Here is a 20,198-nt window from a genome sequence, read left to right as displayed (position 1 = left end):
TCAGTATTTATCACTAAATCCAGTTAAACCGACTAATTTTACTCTCTAATGAAACATGCAGAGTCAGAGTCTACAAGCACTGACGATACACAGGACATGTTCATATTGCATTGTGACATAATTTATCATAACTTATCACCATAATGATATACATTGTCAATACTGCCTAGCCCTACTGATTAGGTTGTCATGACACTTTCTGGGTTGAAATCACAGAGACTAGTGTTTGCCCTCAGTGGCCTGTGGCGGCACTGCAAGGGGGCTGTTGACAGTTTTTTCTAGTTCTTTCTTTTTTTCATTCTTTATTTCTATATTAATTTCTTTATTTTGTTCATTTGAATTGCAAACCTTAATTACAATAAAGCCATGTAAATAAACCAACTACTTTAAATGTGACAAAAGTGATTTCTGTGATAATGATTTGCAAAAGTAAACCATCAAAATTAGCTGAATGTTTAAGTCGCGCTCTGATTCTACTGGCAAAATGCAGTGTAACCAACACAGCTGGCTAGATATGCTTGTATTTTTATGTGTAATTTTGATTTTGATTATGATTACACAGTCAAGTGAAATTCAGCAGGCTACATTCAGTTCAATTCTATTTGTATGTATTTGTATAACACTGTTTATAGCGGGTGTTAAATCTTCCCGTGAGTTGCTAAAGGCTGGGAACCCCTGAGATAGCCTTCTGTAATTCAGTGTCTGTTACAGTGACGTAGTGCTGATAACAGCTTCTAAGAGGGACTGATTCTGTTATGCATAAACCAACTGATTTCCTGTTTTATCACATTACTCTGTGCTGTTGTATTTTTGAGCAACGTTAGCGTCATCACCTACGGATGGAAGCCTCCAGCCGACAGTTCCTTTTAGCTAAAGTCTCGTTTTCCGTTGTTGTTTTTCCTTCTACGTACATTTTTTTAAAAAAAAGATAGTGCTTCAAGGGTTCTTAAATAAAGTATAAAACTGGTTTTATATGAAACCATGAACACTGAAAGAACCCAGTATGATTGCAGGGTTCTTTGCATCATGAAAGGTTTCTTCAGATTGATGGAGAATGTGCATGAATATGTAATGGACACTTTTTTGAAAATGGTTCTACATAGAACCCAATAAGGTTTTCATATTGTTACAAGGTTGACACTGTAATAGAAGAACCACTTTTGGTGCTATATAGAACCCTTTTCAAAAAGGTTCTATGTAGAACCATCTACATGACATTCTCTGTCAGTCTGAAGAACAATTTCATGATGTAAAGAACCCTGCAATCATGCTGGGTTCTTTGAGGGTTCATGTACACTAAACTACAGGGTCAGATGGTCATTTCACCAAAAGGTGTCATGACGACCCAGTCAGACTAAAATCAGTCACCTGTACAGGTGTCGTGTGAGATTGACATCAGAGCTCACCACAGCAGCCTTCATGGCCGACGTCTATAAGAATAAGCCTTTATTATTGTTCATAAAGGATTAAGTCAATGGGCATGACAGGCTAATGTAGCCTGATGAACCCTGAAGTAAAGAGTGTCACCCAATACGCTGCTCCTTCAAATCTCCCAGCTGTCACTGAAGTAATTATCCTCCTCTACTTCTAATGTCTCTCCATCCTCCACATCATGAAACTGCTCTTTGTCCTCCTGCTCCTCCTCCTCTTCATCAAACGAACTCTTCTTTAGCTGGGCCAGCATATCCTGGAGAGTGGCCTTCACCTCCTGCACCTCCTTCTCCAAGGACAGTGCACATGAGGAGTTAAGGAGCAAAACCATGCAAATTCATTCATTACTGCAAGAAAAAAGAACCACTCTGTGTCAGTAAATGACACCGTTTAAAACGCTTGCTGATGAAATCAGAAAGGTGATTACTAACCACTGTTTGACCTGCATCAAACTGAAAGCAGCACATATTATTTGATGTGTAACAAACTGTAACCCCATTAAGAAATTAACACTTTTATAAATCATTTCCACTGAGCATCAATCCATTTCAGACGAGCTTGAGCCCAGAGAAGTCGGTGGCGTTTCTGGGTGTTGTTAATATGTGACTTCCACTGAGCAGAGCGCAGTCTTAACCTGCGTCTGCGGATGCAGCGACAGACGGTGTTTATTGGTAATGGTTTTGTCAAAGTATTCCTGAGCCCACTTCAACCAATCCACAGTCAGTGCAGTGCTTTCTAGGATGGTATATTTATACCCAAACATGAGTGCATCACCTATTAAAATGTTTCTGACCGTTTCACAATGTTTTTAATCTTCCTCTGAATCTTTTGTTGAAATTATGTGTTGTAGAGATGAAATACCTCAAATCAATTGTCCTTGTTCTCCAATGTCCTCCTAAATTTGTTCTTAAATGTGCTCTTGTGAAAGATCCTAAGTCTACGTCAGATTCATGTCGTGTCGGTTCTCACCTCTGTGCTCTTGAGTGTGTGCAGATTCTGTTCTTACCCAAGAACAAACCCAGATAGGAGAATATCGGTGAGTCAGAGTCTTCATCAGAACTGCGTTAGTGGGTTTAAGAAGAGATTTCATCTTGAGAATGGATTATGAATGAAGAACATTGTTTGTTATGTAACATTATTGTTAAATTGTGCAGGAATACTTTGACAAACTGCTGCTGCATCCACAAATCCAAGTTAAGACTTTACTACATACAGTGGGAGACGTTGGATTATTCGAAGCCTCGACCCCTCCTCAGTCAGTACCCGGCCTTTCTACGATGCTCTTTTAATACCCAAACATGAGTGCAGCACTTGTTCAGGGTGTTTTGAACATTTCACAATGTTTTTAGCCTTAAATGGAAACTTTTCTGGAAAGTGTTGCAGGCATTCATTTGTGAATGAACCTAAATAACATAAATCATTTACTCATCACTTCTTATCTATCTTTATGTATTTGTTACAGCAGAGTTGATTACTGTAATGGTCTTCTTACTGAACATCCTAAGAAAACCATACATCCTTTACAACTCGAACAAAACGCATCAGCATCCTAACAGAAAACTCAGAGAGATCAGATCAGTCCCACTTTAAAAGAGCTGCACTGGCTACCTGAAACGCTCAGGATAGAGTTTAAAGCTCTGCTGTTGGTCTTTAAAGCTCTAAATGACCTTAAGCTCCTGAACATGTCTTTGTTTATGATTTTAGATTCTGACCTTCAAACACCTTCGGTAAAACACAGAAAACGTGGAGAGGCTCTTTCAGTTCTTCTGCTTCTAAACTGTGGAGCTCAGTTCAGCTTTTATCAGACAGTCGACCTCAGAGCTCACTTTTAAAAAACACCTGTAAATGCAGCTCTTTAAACTAGCATTTAATTAAAATGTAATACTAATTAATACTAAATAATAAATACTAATGATTTCTTGTTTTATCACCTGACTATAAAGTACTTTGAGCTGCCATCAACATGAAGTGTTATATAAATAAAATGATGATAATGATTATTATTACTTATTATTATTATAATAATATGCATTTCTCATACTTTTTATTTTTAAGAAGGGCTGTAATTTCATAGCAGATCGTCCAAAAATGCCCTGCACGAGGGAGTCCTCCACTGTCTCCAGCTCCTTACGCTCATTCTTCGATCAGTAATTCTTCTCATGACTGAACGGTTCACCCTGAGGAGTCCACTTCAGACAGAGCACTGTGGCCTAAATACCTCGCGCTGTCTCTGGGGAACAGAGCGGACTTCACTCATCACTTTCAGACTGTTTAACCCGCCTAGAGAACCAAGCAAGGGGAAAGAGTCTCAGGCTTCAGTAGCAGATTAAAGGTACACCTCTCGTGGCAGATGGGACTGATGCAGCTCGTTTTGCTCTCCAAATGGACCCAGATTGTCCTCATTCATAATTAACCAGGCGTTCAAATGTGCATCATGAATTATGGAGAGGGATCAGTGAGATCCCCTCTGGCTGATCGGACAAACGTAATGAAGTTTCTTGGCAGGAATCCCTATTATCTGTCGGTCTGTCTGCTCAACCTCTGCGCTAAACAAGATTCTTACTCCTCCAGCCTGCAGCGGCTTCCTTAGCTTCACTGCCAGCAGAACCAAGGAAACAGAAGATGTCTGTGAAGATACAGGCCAGCTTGGCTGATCTCTGTTCTAACAGACCTCAACTGAAACAGCAGGGTCCTTGCAGTAAGAGCCTTTAGTCTGTTAGTCCTTTAGTTCTGTCACTGAATGTGTCTAAACTCTCATCCTCTTTGCCTCATAATCCCCCCCCCCTCAGGGGATCCCCAGCGCCACCTTAAACACTGTTCCGTTACTTTAATAGCCTTTGGAGGGCGAGGAAATGAGAGAACACCAGCGTCCACTTCAGCAGCAGAACTTACCCAGAAAATACCCAAAATAATGACGGGCAAAGTGATTTATAAGCTGCAGCAATAACTACATTAACATGCTTATCGTTTCAAAACCACATACTCTTTAATAAAAAAAAAAAAGTTCTTCCAAGGATTCTTTAGTAAATATGTAGAACCATGAAAACCCAAAGAACCTTTTGGCAAAATGGTTCTTCAATGGAGAATATCAGGCTTGTAGAACCTTTATTGGTACTATATCAACCCTTTTAAATAAGGTTCTACAAAACCACCAACAGCTCTTCATAAATCTGAAGAACCATTTCATCATGCAAAAAGGTTCTTTGAGTATTCATAGTTCTATGTAGAACATCTTTTTTAAGTGTGTAATGCACTTTGAAGCCACACAAAAAGAATGGGTTATTTCACTTTGCATGGTGAAATCGTTCTTCAGATGAAGAACCAAATGGTTCTGCTACTATTGTCATTGTATTGTATTGTCAAGCTTGTAACAATAGCAGACCCATTGTCATTATATAAAACGTTTTTAAAAAAGGTTCTATATAGAACCATATACAAGACATTTTCCATCAATCTGAAGAAAACCTTTCACCATGCAGAGAACCAGTTAAGCATGCATGTCTTAAAAAAGCATGTGTGGCCAAAGAACCTTTTTTTTAAAGAGCGGGGTACAAAAGCTGCTTTATGAGTTCCGTAAACAGAATAACCATTTCTTTAACACTCACTGATCTAGATAAAAGATCATGGTTCCTCTGAGTTTACAATAAGACCCATCCCTCTGAGCTAAACACTAAACTAACACTCTGTCATAGAACCTATAAAAGATCTACATAAATATTAGGAGTCGAGAACTGTAGCTGACTCTTGTCATGGTTCTAAGCGCTTGTTTGTTTCTCCTTTTCCAAATTTAAAGTTTCGCACATGTTTATTTAATTTCCAGTCCAAATGGCCTTTAAGTACAAGTTATTGATTTTTCAGCATCAGAAAACACATACAACAGAAAATTACAGAGCAGCTCACTCTCCTCTCAGTCAGTGAGTCTCTCTCTCCCTTAAATCCAGCTTCAGTTCTTCTGAGGAGACACACTTTCAGTTCCTCAAAGAATCTGCAGACACGTCTCCGAAGCTCAGTCTTAGAAGCTGGTTGATGATTTTCTGAAGTAATCAAACCCATTCAGTGGTGTCGAGGTCTGGGGTGGTCAGTCCATCGCTCAGCTTCTTTGTTTGATGTGTTGGTCTCCTTTTCTCAGTGAGGTTCTTCTTGATCGGCTACACATCCTTTCAGACCCATGACGTTGAGTGTTCTTCTTACAGTGGAAGGGTGGACAGAAACACTTGTGGATGTTTTCAGGCCTGAAGCAGCTAGATTTTCTCCTCTGTCTCAAAGATCAAAGCTTTCAGTGCTGTTTATCTGATGGGGGCAGTTTTGGGGTCGACTAGCTCTTCCAGGTGATTGTTAGGCCTCATCTTCTTTAACCGGTTTCGGAAACTCTTTATTGTTCTCCTTCCTTATACAAGCGGATTATATACCATCTAATCTTCTGACAAACATCTCCTGAAAAATATATAACTTGTACTTAAGGGCGGTTTTGTCTGGTAATTAAATAAATGAAGTTGGTCTCTGATTTTTTTGTTACGGTTCTGTAAATTTTCTGGACAAAATTATATTTTTGTGTCCAGTAATCAGATCAGATCAGTGTGGTAAATAAATTCTGATGTGTTGTTTGACAAAGAGAGTCAGTGTAATGTTTCCTGGCAGACGAAGACAGACCGGCAGACGGGATTAGACATTACCATGTCACTGCAGTGACAGTATAATCCACCACTAATAATAATTGGCAGCCCCCCCCCCCCATCATTCACTGAATGATGAAATGGTTCTTCCAGTTGATGGAGAAGGTGCCATATGTAGTTCATTATAGAACCAAAAAGGGTTCTTTTGTTACAATGTCAAGCTTAAATGCAGCAGAAAAACCATTTTTGAAACATTCAAAGAACTGCGGAGAACCATTTTAAGCATGCAGATGGTTCTTTAAGTTTTCATGGTTCTATAAAAAAACGGCTTTACTAAGAAACTCTCAAAACCAACATTTTAAAAGCATCGTTACGTTTTTTGGGATGTTATTGCCCATATTTTTAATTAACCTATAAAATGTGCAGTTGCTACTTTTTTATTTAATGTAAGGACAATATAAAGTTCAGTGAGATTTGGGTGACTATTGACTTCCAGTATTAGCATCATTAGCCTTGTAGCTCCAGTGCTAAAGAAGTAAGCCATTTCTTGGCTGATGGACCAGATCTGGGGGAAGTGGAAAACTGTGGACATGTGATTTACTGCAGAATCATTTCCTTAATGTGAATAAAAAGAGAGGTATATTAAAGTCTGTAAAGCTGAGCGATGTTTATCTGAGGTTCTGTAAGAGAATCTCATGAACACAATTCAGTAAAAACACTCAGACAGACGGGCAGAGAAAGGATATCAGTGAGGTCCTGGTCGCTGTTCTGCAGCGCAGTCAGTAGCTGCTCCTCTAAAGACAGCAGCCTTTCACTGATCAGCTCACAGCGCTCGATCAGCTCCACCGCCTCACCGTGCAGATCCTGCAAACATAAACAAAGACCGACAGCAGCAGCAGGTTAGGACTGAGATCAGTATGTTCAGGTCAAAGCTGGAGTGGAGTGGACAGGAAGTAAAACTCTGATAATGAGCCGTTTCAGTTTGGACAGTGAGGGAGTTTCTCAGGAAGCAGGATTTCTTGCTTATTTGTTTACGAAGTGCTGAAAGTATATGCTGTCCCAAGAATATTTACTCTGTGTTTATGAGTGGAGCATTGGCCTGCATGTGTTGTTGCTTTTGGTTGTGATGTGTCACAATGACCCTCACAACACACAGAACAGCGCGTCTGGCAGCTTATTATAGTGAAGGCACTAATGAGAGTCATTCTCTCTGGTTTAGCTCCTCATTCCTGCAGCAGTGGATGCTGCGAAGAAGTTAAATGGTGTGAAATTCGGGAGGGAGGGTATAGGGGGGTGTATGTGGGGGGAGGCAGACACATTGATTTCCTTTGTGTCAGCATAGCAGGCAGGTGGGCAGCAGCAATGTGGATCATTCAATTAAAGTCATGAGAGAGAGAAAGAGAGAGAGAGAGAGAGAGATCTGAGGGAGAGACACACAGAGAGAGAACTGAGGGAGAGAGAAAGAGAGAGAGAACTGGGAGAGATAGAGAGAGAAAGAACTGAGGGAGCAAGAGAGAGAACTGAGGGAGAAAGAGAGAAAGACAGAGGAAGAGAGAGAGACGTATAGAGAGAGGAGACAGAGAGCACACTCTCTCCCGTTGTCACTCTCCTGCTACCTGGCTCACCTGAACTCGTCAGCTCGGCTCTTTAATCCAACCACCGCTCCCCAAATCCCTATAATAATCTCACTGCATGATGGCAGTGATTATGTACATAAAGCTGGACGTATAAAAGCTTTTATAGGAATCGAAATCGCTCTTATTCCCGAGCAGCGCCTTCAGCTCAACACTCAGCCGCTCTTATCCCTAATGTGGACACCTCCACTGAGGAACTGCTTATTTTAGAATAATGCGATGGAGCCATTTGTTCCCTTCACTGCTGTACAGTCCCTGCAGCTGTGAGTCTCTCAGCTCAGCGCAACACTGCCCCCCAGTGGAGCACAGAACACCTGCGGAGCAAAGCGCATAGCCTGACTCACTGTTATTGATTGAATAATATTAAAACACTTATTATTAAAGGAAGATTCATGATTGAAGAGCTTCTTCCCAAAATGCAGCATTTATAATATATAATACAGGATATACAGCTCACTTAATCACAAAACACTCACTAAACACTCACACTAACAGGTATGAAAACAGCTAATATTTCTCACAGTGAGATGGCTGTAAAGATGCTGTAACATTATTCAACTTATTTACAGACATTTTTACTTGTTTTAAGAGATTCAAAGTGTCTTATTCCGTTTGGCAGATCATTTGAGACGTTTGGAGGAATAATGAATGATTTGAAGTACCACATTTAGAACATATCATTTTGAGTATAACTATGAGTATTGAGTATTTGCGGAAACAGCAGCTGACCGGCTAGGAAGGTTGAAAAAAGATGGTTCTTTAAGGGATCTTTAGTAAATGAAATGGTTCTATTTAGAACATAGAACCATAGATGGTTCTTTGCATGCTTCAGTTGTGTTGTATATGGCTTTATGTAGCACCAAATAATGTTCTGCTATTGCTTTGATGTTAGGCTTGTAACAATATTAGAACCTTTGGTGCAATATAGAACCATTTTCAAAATGGTTTCATTCAGCACCAAATACAACATCGATCTGAAGAACCATTTCACCATGCAGAGAACAATTTAAGTATGAAATGGTTCTATACAGGGTGTAAAACATCTCTTTAAACTCAAAAACCTTAGTAATATAAGTTATATATGATAAATCAATACAAACAATGAACTCTGGGTGCCCCCCTAACTGAAAACCTTAGAAATGACATTTGTTCTAAAAGCAAAGCTTTGGAGCAGTCGTGGGGTGAAAGTCAGGAACCAGCCCTGTGACCAGAAGGTCTCCAGTTCGATCCCCTGAGCCGACAGTGTGTGACTGAAGTGTCCTTGAGAAGGACACCTAAACCCCAGCTGCTCCCCAGGCGCTGCGGATATGGCTGCACACCGCTCCATGTGTGTGTTCACTAGTGTGTATGTGGTGCTTCACTGCACAGATGGGTTAAATGTGGAGGTGAAATTTCCCCGTTGTGGGACTAATAAGGGTCTCTTAATCTAAAACTCAGCAGTTCTGACTGTCACCTGAACCAGACGAGCTTCACAGCATAAATACGTAAAATATATTAATTAAAATAAATATGATCAGTGAGAAGATCATGTGACCTGCAGAACCAGCTCAATAAGACTGAAATACATTTTATTTACAGCATCTAGAGTGCGTTTTGTTGAGTCTGTGCATAAAGACTTAGAGAAATGTCCTGTTACACAGCATATGTAGTTCTAATTGTTTTACATGGGGGTCTTAGTCCCCCCACCCCGTGTGGACGCTGTAGTTTGGCCTGTCTGGCTCTCACTGTGAGCTGTTTATCTGCTTCTAAACGCTGGAATATTACAGACACCAACAGGAGATTAAAATAATACAGGAGTGAATTCTGTAAAACCCACTGATCAAAACAACTTAACTCAGGTCCACAGATCATGTTTCTCATTATGAGATTGCTGTAAGGATGTGTTAAGATTATTCAACTTATTTCCAGACACAAAGTAAGAATTTCATGCTAGGAGTAAAAACAAAATAATACATCTTCATCTACGAGGCATGAGCAGATAGATCCCATAGAGAAGTTCCCGCACACCGTCTTTAAAACATGTAAGAAGTCTTTAGTCAAAGTTAATTATACGGCACTTTTTACAGCAGGTGGTGTCACAAAGCATCCGGGTCCTGATGAGCGTTGCCAAGAAAAGCTCCCTCAGAGCAAACAGAAGGAATCCTGAGAGGAACCAAGACTCAGAAGGGGAACCCATCCTCCTCAGGACCACAGCGTAGAGCCCATGTGTCAAACCCCACAATTGCAGCGTCATGTGCTCTGATTAATGTGCTCCTACCCCAGAGTGAGAAAATCTAGCTGACTTTAAAGACTGACTGTTGAGACTCACATGATTTACCATGTCCATGTCTGATACTATCAGAATATGATGGACAAATCAAATGGAAATCTTGTGTTTAAAATGCAGAATATTAAACAGGTGAAATTCCTCTACTAATAGGTCACCGGTAGTAGCTAAACCTGGACTGTGACTGAATGAAATATTAGAGTTAAATTAGATGTTTAGCTCACTGTCCTTCACTCAGTGGGCAGAGAAAGAACAGCCACAAAAAATCTGGCCGATACAAGTCGAGGGATTCTGTCTGTTTTAACAAATAATCTGCCAAAGAAATAAGACACATTCATAAGATAAAATTATTAGTAAAATGTGTATGTATATTATATATGAGGCGTAACGTTCTGACCGCTTCCTTGTTTCCGCGCTCATTGTCCATTTGATCAGCTCCAGTTACTGTATAGGTGCACTTTGTAGTTCTACAGTTACAGACTGTAGTCCATCTGTTTCTCTGATACTTTGTTAGTCCCCTTTTACCCTGTTCTTCAGTGGTTAGGAACCTCATGGACCCCCACAGAGCAGGTAAAATTTGGGGGGTGGGTCATTCTCAGCACTGATGTGGTGGTGGTGTGTTAGTGTGTGTTGTGCTGATGCAAGTGGATCAAACACAGTAATGCTGCTGAAGTTTTTAAACACTGTGTCCACTCACTGTTCACTCTATTAGACACTCCTACGTTGTCGGTCCACCTTGTAGATGTAAAGTCAGAGACGATAGCTCATCTGCTGCTGCACAGTTTGTGTTGGTCATCCTGTAATCCTTCAACAGTGGTCACAGGATGCTGCCCACAGGATGCTGGTGGCTGGATATTTTTGTTTGGTGGACTATTCTCAGTCCAGCAGTGACACTGAGGTTTTTAAAAGCTACAGCAGCAATGCTGTGTCTGATCCACTCAGACCAGCGCAACACACTAACATACGACCACCATGTCAGTGTTACTGCAGTGCTGAGAATGACCCACCACCCAAACAGTACCTGCTCTGTGAGGGTCCCTGGGGGTCCTAACCACTGAAGAGCAAGTAACAATGTATCAGAGAAACAGATAGACTACAGTCTTTATAATGAATTTAGGACGTTTTCATTTGCTAAGTCATAATTTTTACAGTGTGAGTAACTTTTGTGGTGCAAAACCATCTTCAGAGTGAATCTAGAGAAACATCTGTCAAAATACAGAGATGATGTTGCCATGGGAACATGAGAAGATGACCACCAGCATGTTCTGTTTATCTTATTTAGCTACATTAAATATGTATTTTACCCTGTGTTAGTTTGTGCCCCGGCCCCTTCAAGTCTCAGCCAAACACAATATTATTGATTATTATTAAATGAACAGAGGATGTTTCTAATGTTTTGAGTTGGTCCTTCAGCCACACCGTAAAGACAGTGATGCAAAACAGAGGGATAGTATTGATCGGCTGTAGTTTACACTATCAGAGCTCATTATTGATTGTACGGGTCAGTGGCTGTTTTTAATATTCACTTCCAGTGAGATTTATGAGGGAGGACAGAACAGACAGTATAACCCATAATAAAATGCAATAGTGGAGGACAATAATAAAGAGAATAATAAAGCCGTACCTCAGGATGACCGTCCTCCAAACAGAACAGGAACTCTTCCAATTTCTGCAGATCAGAGAGAACCTCTTTCATTTTAACAGAAAAAATACAAATAAATAATAATAAACTTTGTGAATGATTCAAATCTATACTATACTGAAGATGGATCTCCACAGGTTCTTTAGTAAAGGCAATGGTTCTATGTAGAACCATGAGTTTTATACAACTCTTTCATGGTGAAACGGTTCTCCAGATTGTAGAGAATGTGCTGTATATGAACTGAAACAGAACCTTTTGGAAAACAGTTCTATATAGTACCAAAAAAGGGTTCTTCTACTGTATACAACCTTGACATTTTAACCATAGCAGAACCCTTTTTGATACCATTTTCAAAAAGCTTCTATATAGAACCATATACATAATATTCTCCATCAATCTGATGAACCATTTATGCATGCATTTATGCATACATTAACAGATGAAAAGCAAAATGACGAACTAATGCCTGCAGTGTGGGTTCTGTGATGTGACTGTTTTAGATATCATTGGAGCTGTTCAAGGAATGGTTAGATGAAAAATCAGGTGTACACGGTTCTCCACTTCACCCAGATGTGGTTAATCAGCCAAGACAAGTATGGTGTCCAAATGTAGCTTCTGTAGTTTCTAACGTCCAGGCTAACATTTCTAACACTAGAAGTCAATAGTCACCCAAAACCTCTCTCAGCTGTTCAAACTCCAGCTTTTCGTTAAGATGGATCAGACGTGTAGATGTGGTTTAGGACACGGACATTGATCCATCGAAGCTGCGCAGATGCGAGTGAAAGTCTTACTCAGGAGACCGTCTTGCCACAGTGAAGCGAGCTGTGATTTGGGCGCAGTAGATCAATCAGCTTCAGAATCAATACCTTATTTGCACATCATTTACATAACACACCCTAAGTAACCCTCATTTGCATAATAATTTACATGAAGCACTCCCTAACTCATGCAAACATGTTGACAGTGAGTCAATAAAACACTTTTCATTCATTAAATAAGCCAGAAGTTTGTTCCTGTAGATGGAGTCTGGGGTTGAGCAGGAGGTGCTGTGCTCCCCCTACTGGCCACAGCTTAAGTAGCTCAACATGGTTAAAATTACAACAACTGAAAAGAACAAAATCTAAAATGAACAAAATGTAGATATTAAAATGATGTGATTGTGCAATTATTTTCATAGAGCACTGGCTGACTGAGTAATAATATTATAGTACATGATAATGCAAAGTAAAAACAACAGGGGTGAAGCGAGACGCAGGAGTCACAGTTCAGTACAAGGTCAGCATGATGCAGAAAAGCAATAAAATCCCCAAATGCATCAGGCTCAGTTTCTTATCATTTATTCTGAACAGACAGTGGATCAAGTCACAGTTTATTCTACCTGGAGTCGTGTAGTGCCCACCTTAGGAAGCTTTAGCTGCTACAGCCTGTAGTGGGAGCAGAAATGCACTAAAGTCTGTAAGCGTCAGAGCCGAATCCGTTCAGAGGAGCGGAAACGCATGAAAGTCTGTAAGCGTCGGAGCCGAATCCGTTCGGAATAACGTAAACGCAGTAAAGTCTGTAAGCGTCGGAGCCGAATCCGTTCAGAATAACGTAAACGCAGTAAAGTCTGTAAGCGTCGGAGCCGAATCTGTTCAGAGGAACAGAAACACAGTAAAGTCTGTAAGCATCGGAGCCGAATCCCTTCAGAATAACGTAAACGCAGTAAAGTCTGTAAGCGTCGGAGCCGAATCTGTTCAGAGGAGCAGAAACACAGTAAAGTCTGTAAGCGTCGGAGCCGAATTCGTTCGGAATAACGTAAACGCAGTAAAGTCTGTAAGCGTCGGACCCGAATCTGTTCAGTATAACGTAAACGCAGTAAAGTCTGTAAGCGTCGGAGCCGAATCCGTTCAGAGGAGCAGAAACGCAGTAAAATCTGTAAGCGTCTGAGCCGAATCTGTTCAGAGGAACACTTTCTTTTCTCAGCCCTCTTTTCTTTTCTTTTACGACACTAAGTACCGTACTGTTCACCCCTCTACAACGGTGTGACAAATGCTACTGTTTGCTGCAGCCGTAAGTAGTGGAGTCCGTAGGTGAGTTGAATTAACCTAATCAGCTTGAGGGCTTCTGGGAATTGGAGTTTCCTTAAGTTGTGGCCCCTTGCTGCCATCACCCTCTGCTGGCAGTAGGCGGTTCAGGCTGGACACCTTGCTGCCGTTGCCCTCTGCTGGCAGCACACGGCGCAGGCTGGACCCTTACAGCTGTGTAGAGAATCAGACTCGCTTCTCTCCTTTAATTCCAGCCTATGTTTTTAAATCCTCTCTTTACTGACCTCGATAGCCACTTCCTCACCTCTCACTCACTGTTCACCTCAGACTCCGCCTCTCAGCTGATCGGGTCAGGAGTTTTTCCGCGGCTGCAGGTATGAAACCCTGATAGGCTGGATCGTCCTCCAACTCTGCTAATCTGCTAATGGCTACTGCTTTTCTGGGTGGAACTCGTGGCTGTGAAATCTGGTTCTCCATTATGTTTATCAGTCTTCACACATATTGTGTATTCTCTGTATGGCTGCATGCACAGAACTGTAACACCTGTACTGACAAATACACGGACCGTTACATCCTGTATAAACAGTACAGACCACACTAACGAATGTCTGAGTCAGGGATGTTTGCCACGTTGCAGATGAAAACGAAAGCAGACCCTCCATCATCTCCCACTGTTTATTCTGCTTCTGAGAGCAAACAGAAAGGAAGGGCCAGTCTTTTGGGGTTAACATTAGCCTAGCATGGACACCAGAGTGCTTCGGTTTCCTCAACATAATGCCTGAGGAGCTCAGTTCCATCAGACGACACCTCCAAACAAGCCGCAGAGCAGCTGATGGTGAAGTGTGAACAACTTGTATATTCAGCAGAGTCTGACGCGGATAAAATACAAACGACTTCTTATTAAAATTTCCCATTCCACCTTAAATAGTGAAATGTTGCTGCTCCATTTAACTGAATAAGAAGCCAATTTCAGTTTTTACCTGGTGTTAGAAAGCAACACTGACAAGTTTATTTATATATTATATTTATCATATATATTTTACTATTTTGCACAAAAAAAACTGATTTAATTTAGATTCTTAAGTTAACAGCTTTACTTAAGGATGTAGAAGTTTTAATTTGACAGTACATGTGCAATGAAAGATATACCAAAACCTTCAGACATTTCAACTATATATTCATGTTCAGTTTTTATGAGGTTGAGTCAAATTTCAGCACAGCAGCCGACTGTCTGAAGTGTCTGCGGAGTTCAGCTACAGGTTTTGTCCATGTTTCTATCTCACAGGGAGTCAGACTGTGTCCTAAACCACATCTACAACTCTGCTCCACCTTAACGAAGACCTTGAGTGGCTGAGAGACAGTTTGGGGATGTATTAATTATTTACTGAACGGATTTGGTTGACTATTGACGTCTGATCTGCGTGGAAAAGTCTTTTCACAGAGCCGTTCACTTAAAGCAGAAAAAAATCCTGCAACAGCAGCACAAACACTGTCTGACTGCAGCTGCCAGGGCAGAATCACAGTAGAACACATTTATATCTAGTTTCTCCTGGATTTGAATGTAAATGATGCCAGTTAATTATCCCCCGTCAGATGGTGATAATTATGATGATAATAATAATGATGATGATGTGAGCTGCATTCTCATACTGTACACTTACAAAGAGTCAGATTACGCTGCAAATGAACAAAGACAGCGATGTAGGCGGAAAGAAGATGAACAAAACCACGCCGTCTCACCTTCTCTGTTCAGGGTGGGAGTGGAGGAGGGTTAGGGGAGTTGCCAGTCTTCAGGAAACAAAGAGAGACAGCAAAAAGAGAGAGGAGGCGTGGGCATGTGGCAGCAAACAGAGACACAGATTAATCAATCAAGGTTAAAACAAAAGCATCAGTGAGAGACAGACAGAGAAAGAGCAGGTCAGCAAAGGAAACAGGCCAGAAGAACATTAGAAAGAATGAAAACATTCATCTGAAAAGACGTTGATGTGCATGCACTGTTTTAGCTTGGAGCAGGTGGACAAAAATAATGCTCATTTATATTCACTTTGTAGTTTACAGTACTGTAGCAAGTCAGAGGCCCACTTTATTTGTTTAATTTACAGTCAAAAATGCTTTTAAGCAAAAGCAAAAACATAAATTTCACGGAAAATAATACAGAAACCTCAACACAACATGGTGACATGGTTCTCTAGGTTGACGGAGAATGCACCGTAGATGGTTCGATACAGCACCAAAAAGGGTTAAAGCTTGGATACAACAGCAGAACCCTTTTTCAAAAAATTGTATATAGAACCAACACATTCTTTGCCAATCCGAAGAAACATTTTACCATGCAAAGAACCATTCAAGCATGCAAACGGTTCCTTGAGTGTTCATGGTTCTATAAAGAACCAATGTCTTTAGTAGTAGAAAAACAGCTGCTTCATTAGTTGTTTTAAACGGGATAAGCGCTGGACTGAAGGTCATGGTTCCCCTGAGCTTACAACAGGAACCATCAATCTGCCCTAAACTAACACTCTGTCATAGAATGTTGATGCTGTGTTATTTGGCACATGAAAAAGAGATCTGCATGTTTCAGTGTGTTCCTGCTCTGGAACACCCACTTTAATTCAGTAAGGTTTGTTAATAAGCTGGTTAGTTGGAGGAGGGAATACATTTGAACAGGAGGTTCGCCAGGACCAGGGTTTGGAATTGCTGCTTTAGAGTAGGATAGTGAACTGAGGGTCCGAGCCCAGCATAGTTCAGTGATTGTCCTGCTCTGGCACACCGACTAAACCTGGTACTGTCCTCCAGAAACATCTCTGTTGTGACGGTGCATGTGTTAAGTTGCAGGTGTTTCTGTATTTGCAGCTCGTTTTTATTTGTAGTTTGTTGGGTCGCTCACTCTATATCTCTCTGGTGTGGAGATCTGAAATGTTCTCCTAATGTAAAAAGCCAAATTCAGTTGCTTTCTTAAGGAAAACGGACAGAATAACATTGTGATTTTGACCTGCGTTCAATCTGCTGAGTGCAGCGTCAGATCAGACCTGATCAGTAATGACCTGATCAGTAATGGCCTAATCACAGAGTAGCAGAACTTCTCTGTAGAGATGTTGTACTGATGATGGCTGACCGTCTTGGGCCAAATTCCATTTCCCCCTTCGCCCCTGCCACTCAGCCCTACCCTTTTTTGCGTGTTCTCGTCTAGGTGTAGGGTGTCCTGAGTCTTGTTGAGATAGAGGGGTGGGCTGAAGTGTTGGGGCTACATGAGCCTCCAAACGGAGAGACATAAGAAAAAAAAAGCCAGTGATTGTGGGAATTTTAGCAGTTAAAAAATTACGACCATCATTATATTATATTAGTTTAATGTTGTTTCAGTGTATCATGGTCTTTTTCTTCATAACAAGCATAAAAATCACTAGTAGCGCTGATGTTTCAGTAGCTAAATTACTTGTTTCACCTTAAATGGTGCAGCAGTTCTGATGCATGAATGTAACTGCTGCACCATAAAAGCCACTCAGTGCGTCTTATTTAGAAGAGTGAAAACTGCAGACATGAACAGCAAATCAAAATGTTTAATGACTGGCAGTAAACCCTGATCACTGCTTGAGGAGGTTAACACGTCAAAAGTGAAGATAGGAGGCTCAAATAAGTCTATCTTTTTCAGCATTTTCACTAAAGCCATTTCTTCTGACTGCATTTCAGCTACAAATATAATCTTTTCATATTTTTACATTTAATATGTTGTGCATTTTTATGTGATGTATTTGTATAATAAAAACTACATAGAAATGCAACAAAAAAAAAATCAGACATAAGTTTATGGGTTTCCGCCACTTCATAAACTTAAGCAGCTTAATAACTTAACCTAAACAAGCTCAACAACTCCAAATACATCTCTCACATTTTTAAAAATCTCTTTCCTAAACATGTCAGAACTGTGCCAAGTGACATTTGAGAAAATCAGAATTTTCTGAATAAAGTTATGCAGTTAGTTTACTTTTTTTAAGTTGCTGTATTTGGTCCTGTATTATGAAAAATAAAATAATGCCAGAAAACTATCTACTTAGATATAATGTAGGTGACTAACGTTCTCTATACTGAATCTGTAAATATGCGTGAAGGACTGCTCCACTTGACATTTTTAGACTTTGGGAGGCAAAAATATCTATGATGATTTGTATTCTGATGCATTAAATATGTATTCACATTTGCTGTATTCACATATTCACAAATACTGTATAATAACATGTATTTATTAAGTCTTTTTATAGGAAAATAATGGAGTGGGGCATAAAAAATGTCTATCATGACACTGACCTAATAATACAGCCCTAAAGCATGAGAAGGTGTAAGGTGTATATGTAAAGGTGCATCTAATGCATCCGATCACTTAAAGGAAATATGTGGCAATCTTAACCTAACACAGTTAATCAATGAACCAACTCGCCCAAATCTGAAAGAACCCACCAAGTCAACCCTGATAGATCTAATACTCTCAAATAAAGCTGACAAAATTACTCCCTCAGGAGTTTTTGAACTTAAGCATAAGTGATCATTGTCCCATCGGATGTATTAGAAACAGTTGCACAAACAAAACAGGCTCTCGGTTGGTGGTTAGAAGAAATTTTAATAATTTTAATGAGCAAGCTTTCCTTTCTGACTTAGCAATGAGTGAAATCCACCTTACACTAGAAATCTCAGATGTTGATGGGGCACTAAACCACTTCAGTAAAACTTTCCGAACAGTGGTAAACAAACATGCCCCATTCAAAAAGTCAAGAATCAGAGCCAGATCAAGTCCCTGTTTTACGGGTGAAGTTTCCTCATTGTTTAAGGCCAGAAATAAAGCTTGGTCAACTGCGAGACGCTCAGGGGAGAGAGACCATTGGCTTACCTTTAGACAGCTGAGAAATAAATGTACTTCTGCTGTTAGAAAAGCTAAATCAGAATATTACTTTAGCTTAATCACCAGCACTAGAAACCCTCAAAACCTCTGGAAAATAGTAAATACTCTAAAAAAAAATAATTCCCCCCTTTTTCCAACAAGCGTTTTAGTTGACGATCAGCTGATTTCTGCCCAGAAGGAAATATGTCAAGCCTTTAACTCACATTTTGCTACATCTTTGATAAGAATAGCACAAACCTATTGAATAAAACTGATCTCAGCTCTACTATTTCTAAAATGCATGGTCTTTTCTCACTCCAGCCATTTTCTCCATATTTAGTTGCTAAAGCCCCGGCTACAATTAATCCACGAAAAGCCACTGGAGAAGATGGGCTGGACCCCTTTTTATTGCGTCTTGCAGCCCCGATTATTTTAGAATACATTTTATACATTTTTAATCTTTCAGTTTTATCTTGCAGAATTCCCAGGGTCTGGAAAACAGCTCATGTAATTCCTCTGCATAAAGGTGGTGAGACAACAGATCTGAATAATTATAGGCCAATCTCAAAACTTTAGCAAAAATGATTTAGAATCTCTAGTAAATCAGCAATTGAAATCATTTCTTCATGAAAATTCTGTTTTAGCTAAATATCAGTCTGGTTTCAGAGAAGGTCACAGCACTATCTGTGCTACGACACTGATTTTAAACAATCTTTATTCAGATATAGACAAGAAGAAACATTACGCAGCTGTTTTTATTGACTTAACAAAAGCATTCGACACAGTTGATCACACTGTTCTTTTACAGAACTTAGAAAAGATTGGCTTTGATGCAACTGCGCTGGACTGGACCCAAAACTACCTCACTGACAGAAATCAATGCATGACATGGAATAATTATAAATCAGAGTTCGTATCTGTATCTAAAGGTGTACCACAAGGATCAATTTTGGGTCCAGTCTTATTTAATATCTACATACATATTGCTACCTCTGCTTCAACCTCAGACTGCAAAATTCACCTTTATGCAGATGACACGATTTTATATTGGTCAGCTGATTCTATTCATGCTGCAACAAGAAAATTACAGAGCTCATTTAATGCTCTGCTGGTGGCGTTATATAAGCACAAATTAGTTTTAAATGCCACGAAAACTAAGTTCATGCTGTTTTCCAGAACCACACATAAATAAACTAGTCAGTAAATGCAGACAGAAGCTGGGTTATTTTTATAGACATAAGTCCTGTTTCCCCATGCATGCCAGAAAAAAGACTAGTTGAAGCAACTTTACTATCAGTGTTGGACTACGGTGACGTTATCTATAAATATGCTCCCTCCAGCTCTCTCAAATTACTGGACCCAATGTATCACTCTGCCCTGAGGTTCATCACTGGAGATCCGTACATAACTCACCACTGTGAGCTGTATGCGAAAGTTGGGTGGCCCTCTTTAACGGTACAAAGGGAAACTGGTTGATTTTTATTTATAAGACACTCTCCGGTCATTTGCCAGAATACATCACTTCATTGATGAATACAAATAACAGTAATTATCAGACTGGCTCTAGTAATTGGATCAGCTGCCAGGTACCAAGAGTTTTTACTGAACTGGGAAAATCTGCTTTTAGTCACAGTGCACCAGTGAGCTGGAATTCACTACAGGACACACTAAAACTCAGCTCACTGGTGTCACTCAGTCATTTTAAACTTTTAATATCAAAC

General features: G+C 40.1%; 1 protein-coding gene across 3 annotated transcripts in view; it reads right to left on the bottom strand.

Moving 5' to 3' along the window:
* Nucleotides 1-1,032: 1,032 nt before the first annotated feature.
* The window catches only part of disc1 (DISC1 scaffold protein), a 58,801-nt gene continuing 39,635 nt past the window's right edge, over nucleotides 1,033-20,198 (bottom strand). Inside the window, exons 12-14 of one of the 3 annotated variants that reach the window (XM_017721370.2) lie at nucleotides 11,569-11,613; nucleotides 6,791-6,908; nucleotides 1,033-1,731 (exon numbers count right to left, since the gene is read on the bottom strand). In XM_017721370.2, coding sequence (XP_017576859.1) covers nucleotides 1,544-1,731; nucleotides 6,791-6,908; nucleotides 11,569-11,613 — 351 coding nt within the window. In that variant the 3' untranslated portion in view covers nucleotides 1,033-1,543. Of the gene's footprint in view, nucleotides 1,732-6,790; nucleotides 6,909-7,927; nucleotides 7,993-11,568; nucleotides 11,614-15,350; nucleotides 15,399-20,198 lie in introns of those variants that run through there. The other 2 variants (XR_005130276.1, XM_017721371.2) reach the window with 2 other exon arrangements.

The sequence above is a fragment of the Pygocentrus nattereri genome, chromosome 5, assembly GCF_015220715.1.
Source record: "Pygocentrus nattereri isolate fPygNat1 chromosome 5, fPygNat1.pri, whole genome shotgun sequence".
NCBI classification, from domain to species: domain Eukaryota; kingdom Metazoa; phylum Chordata; class Actinopteri; order Characiformes; family Serrasalmidae; genus Pygocentrus; species Pygocentrus nattereri.
The sequence above is the reverse complement of the archived record's forward strand: the minus strand, read 5'-3'. Positions and strand labels throughout refer to the sequence as shown.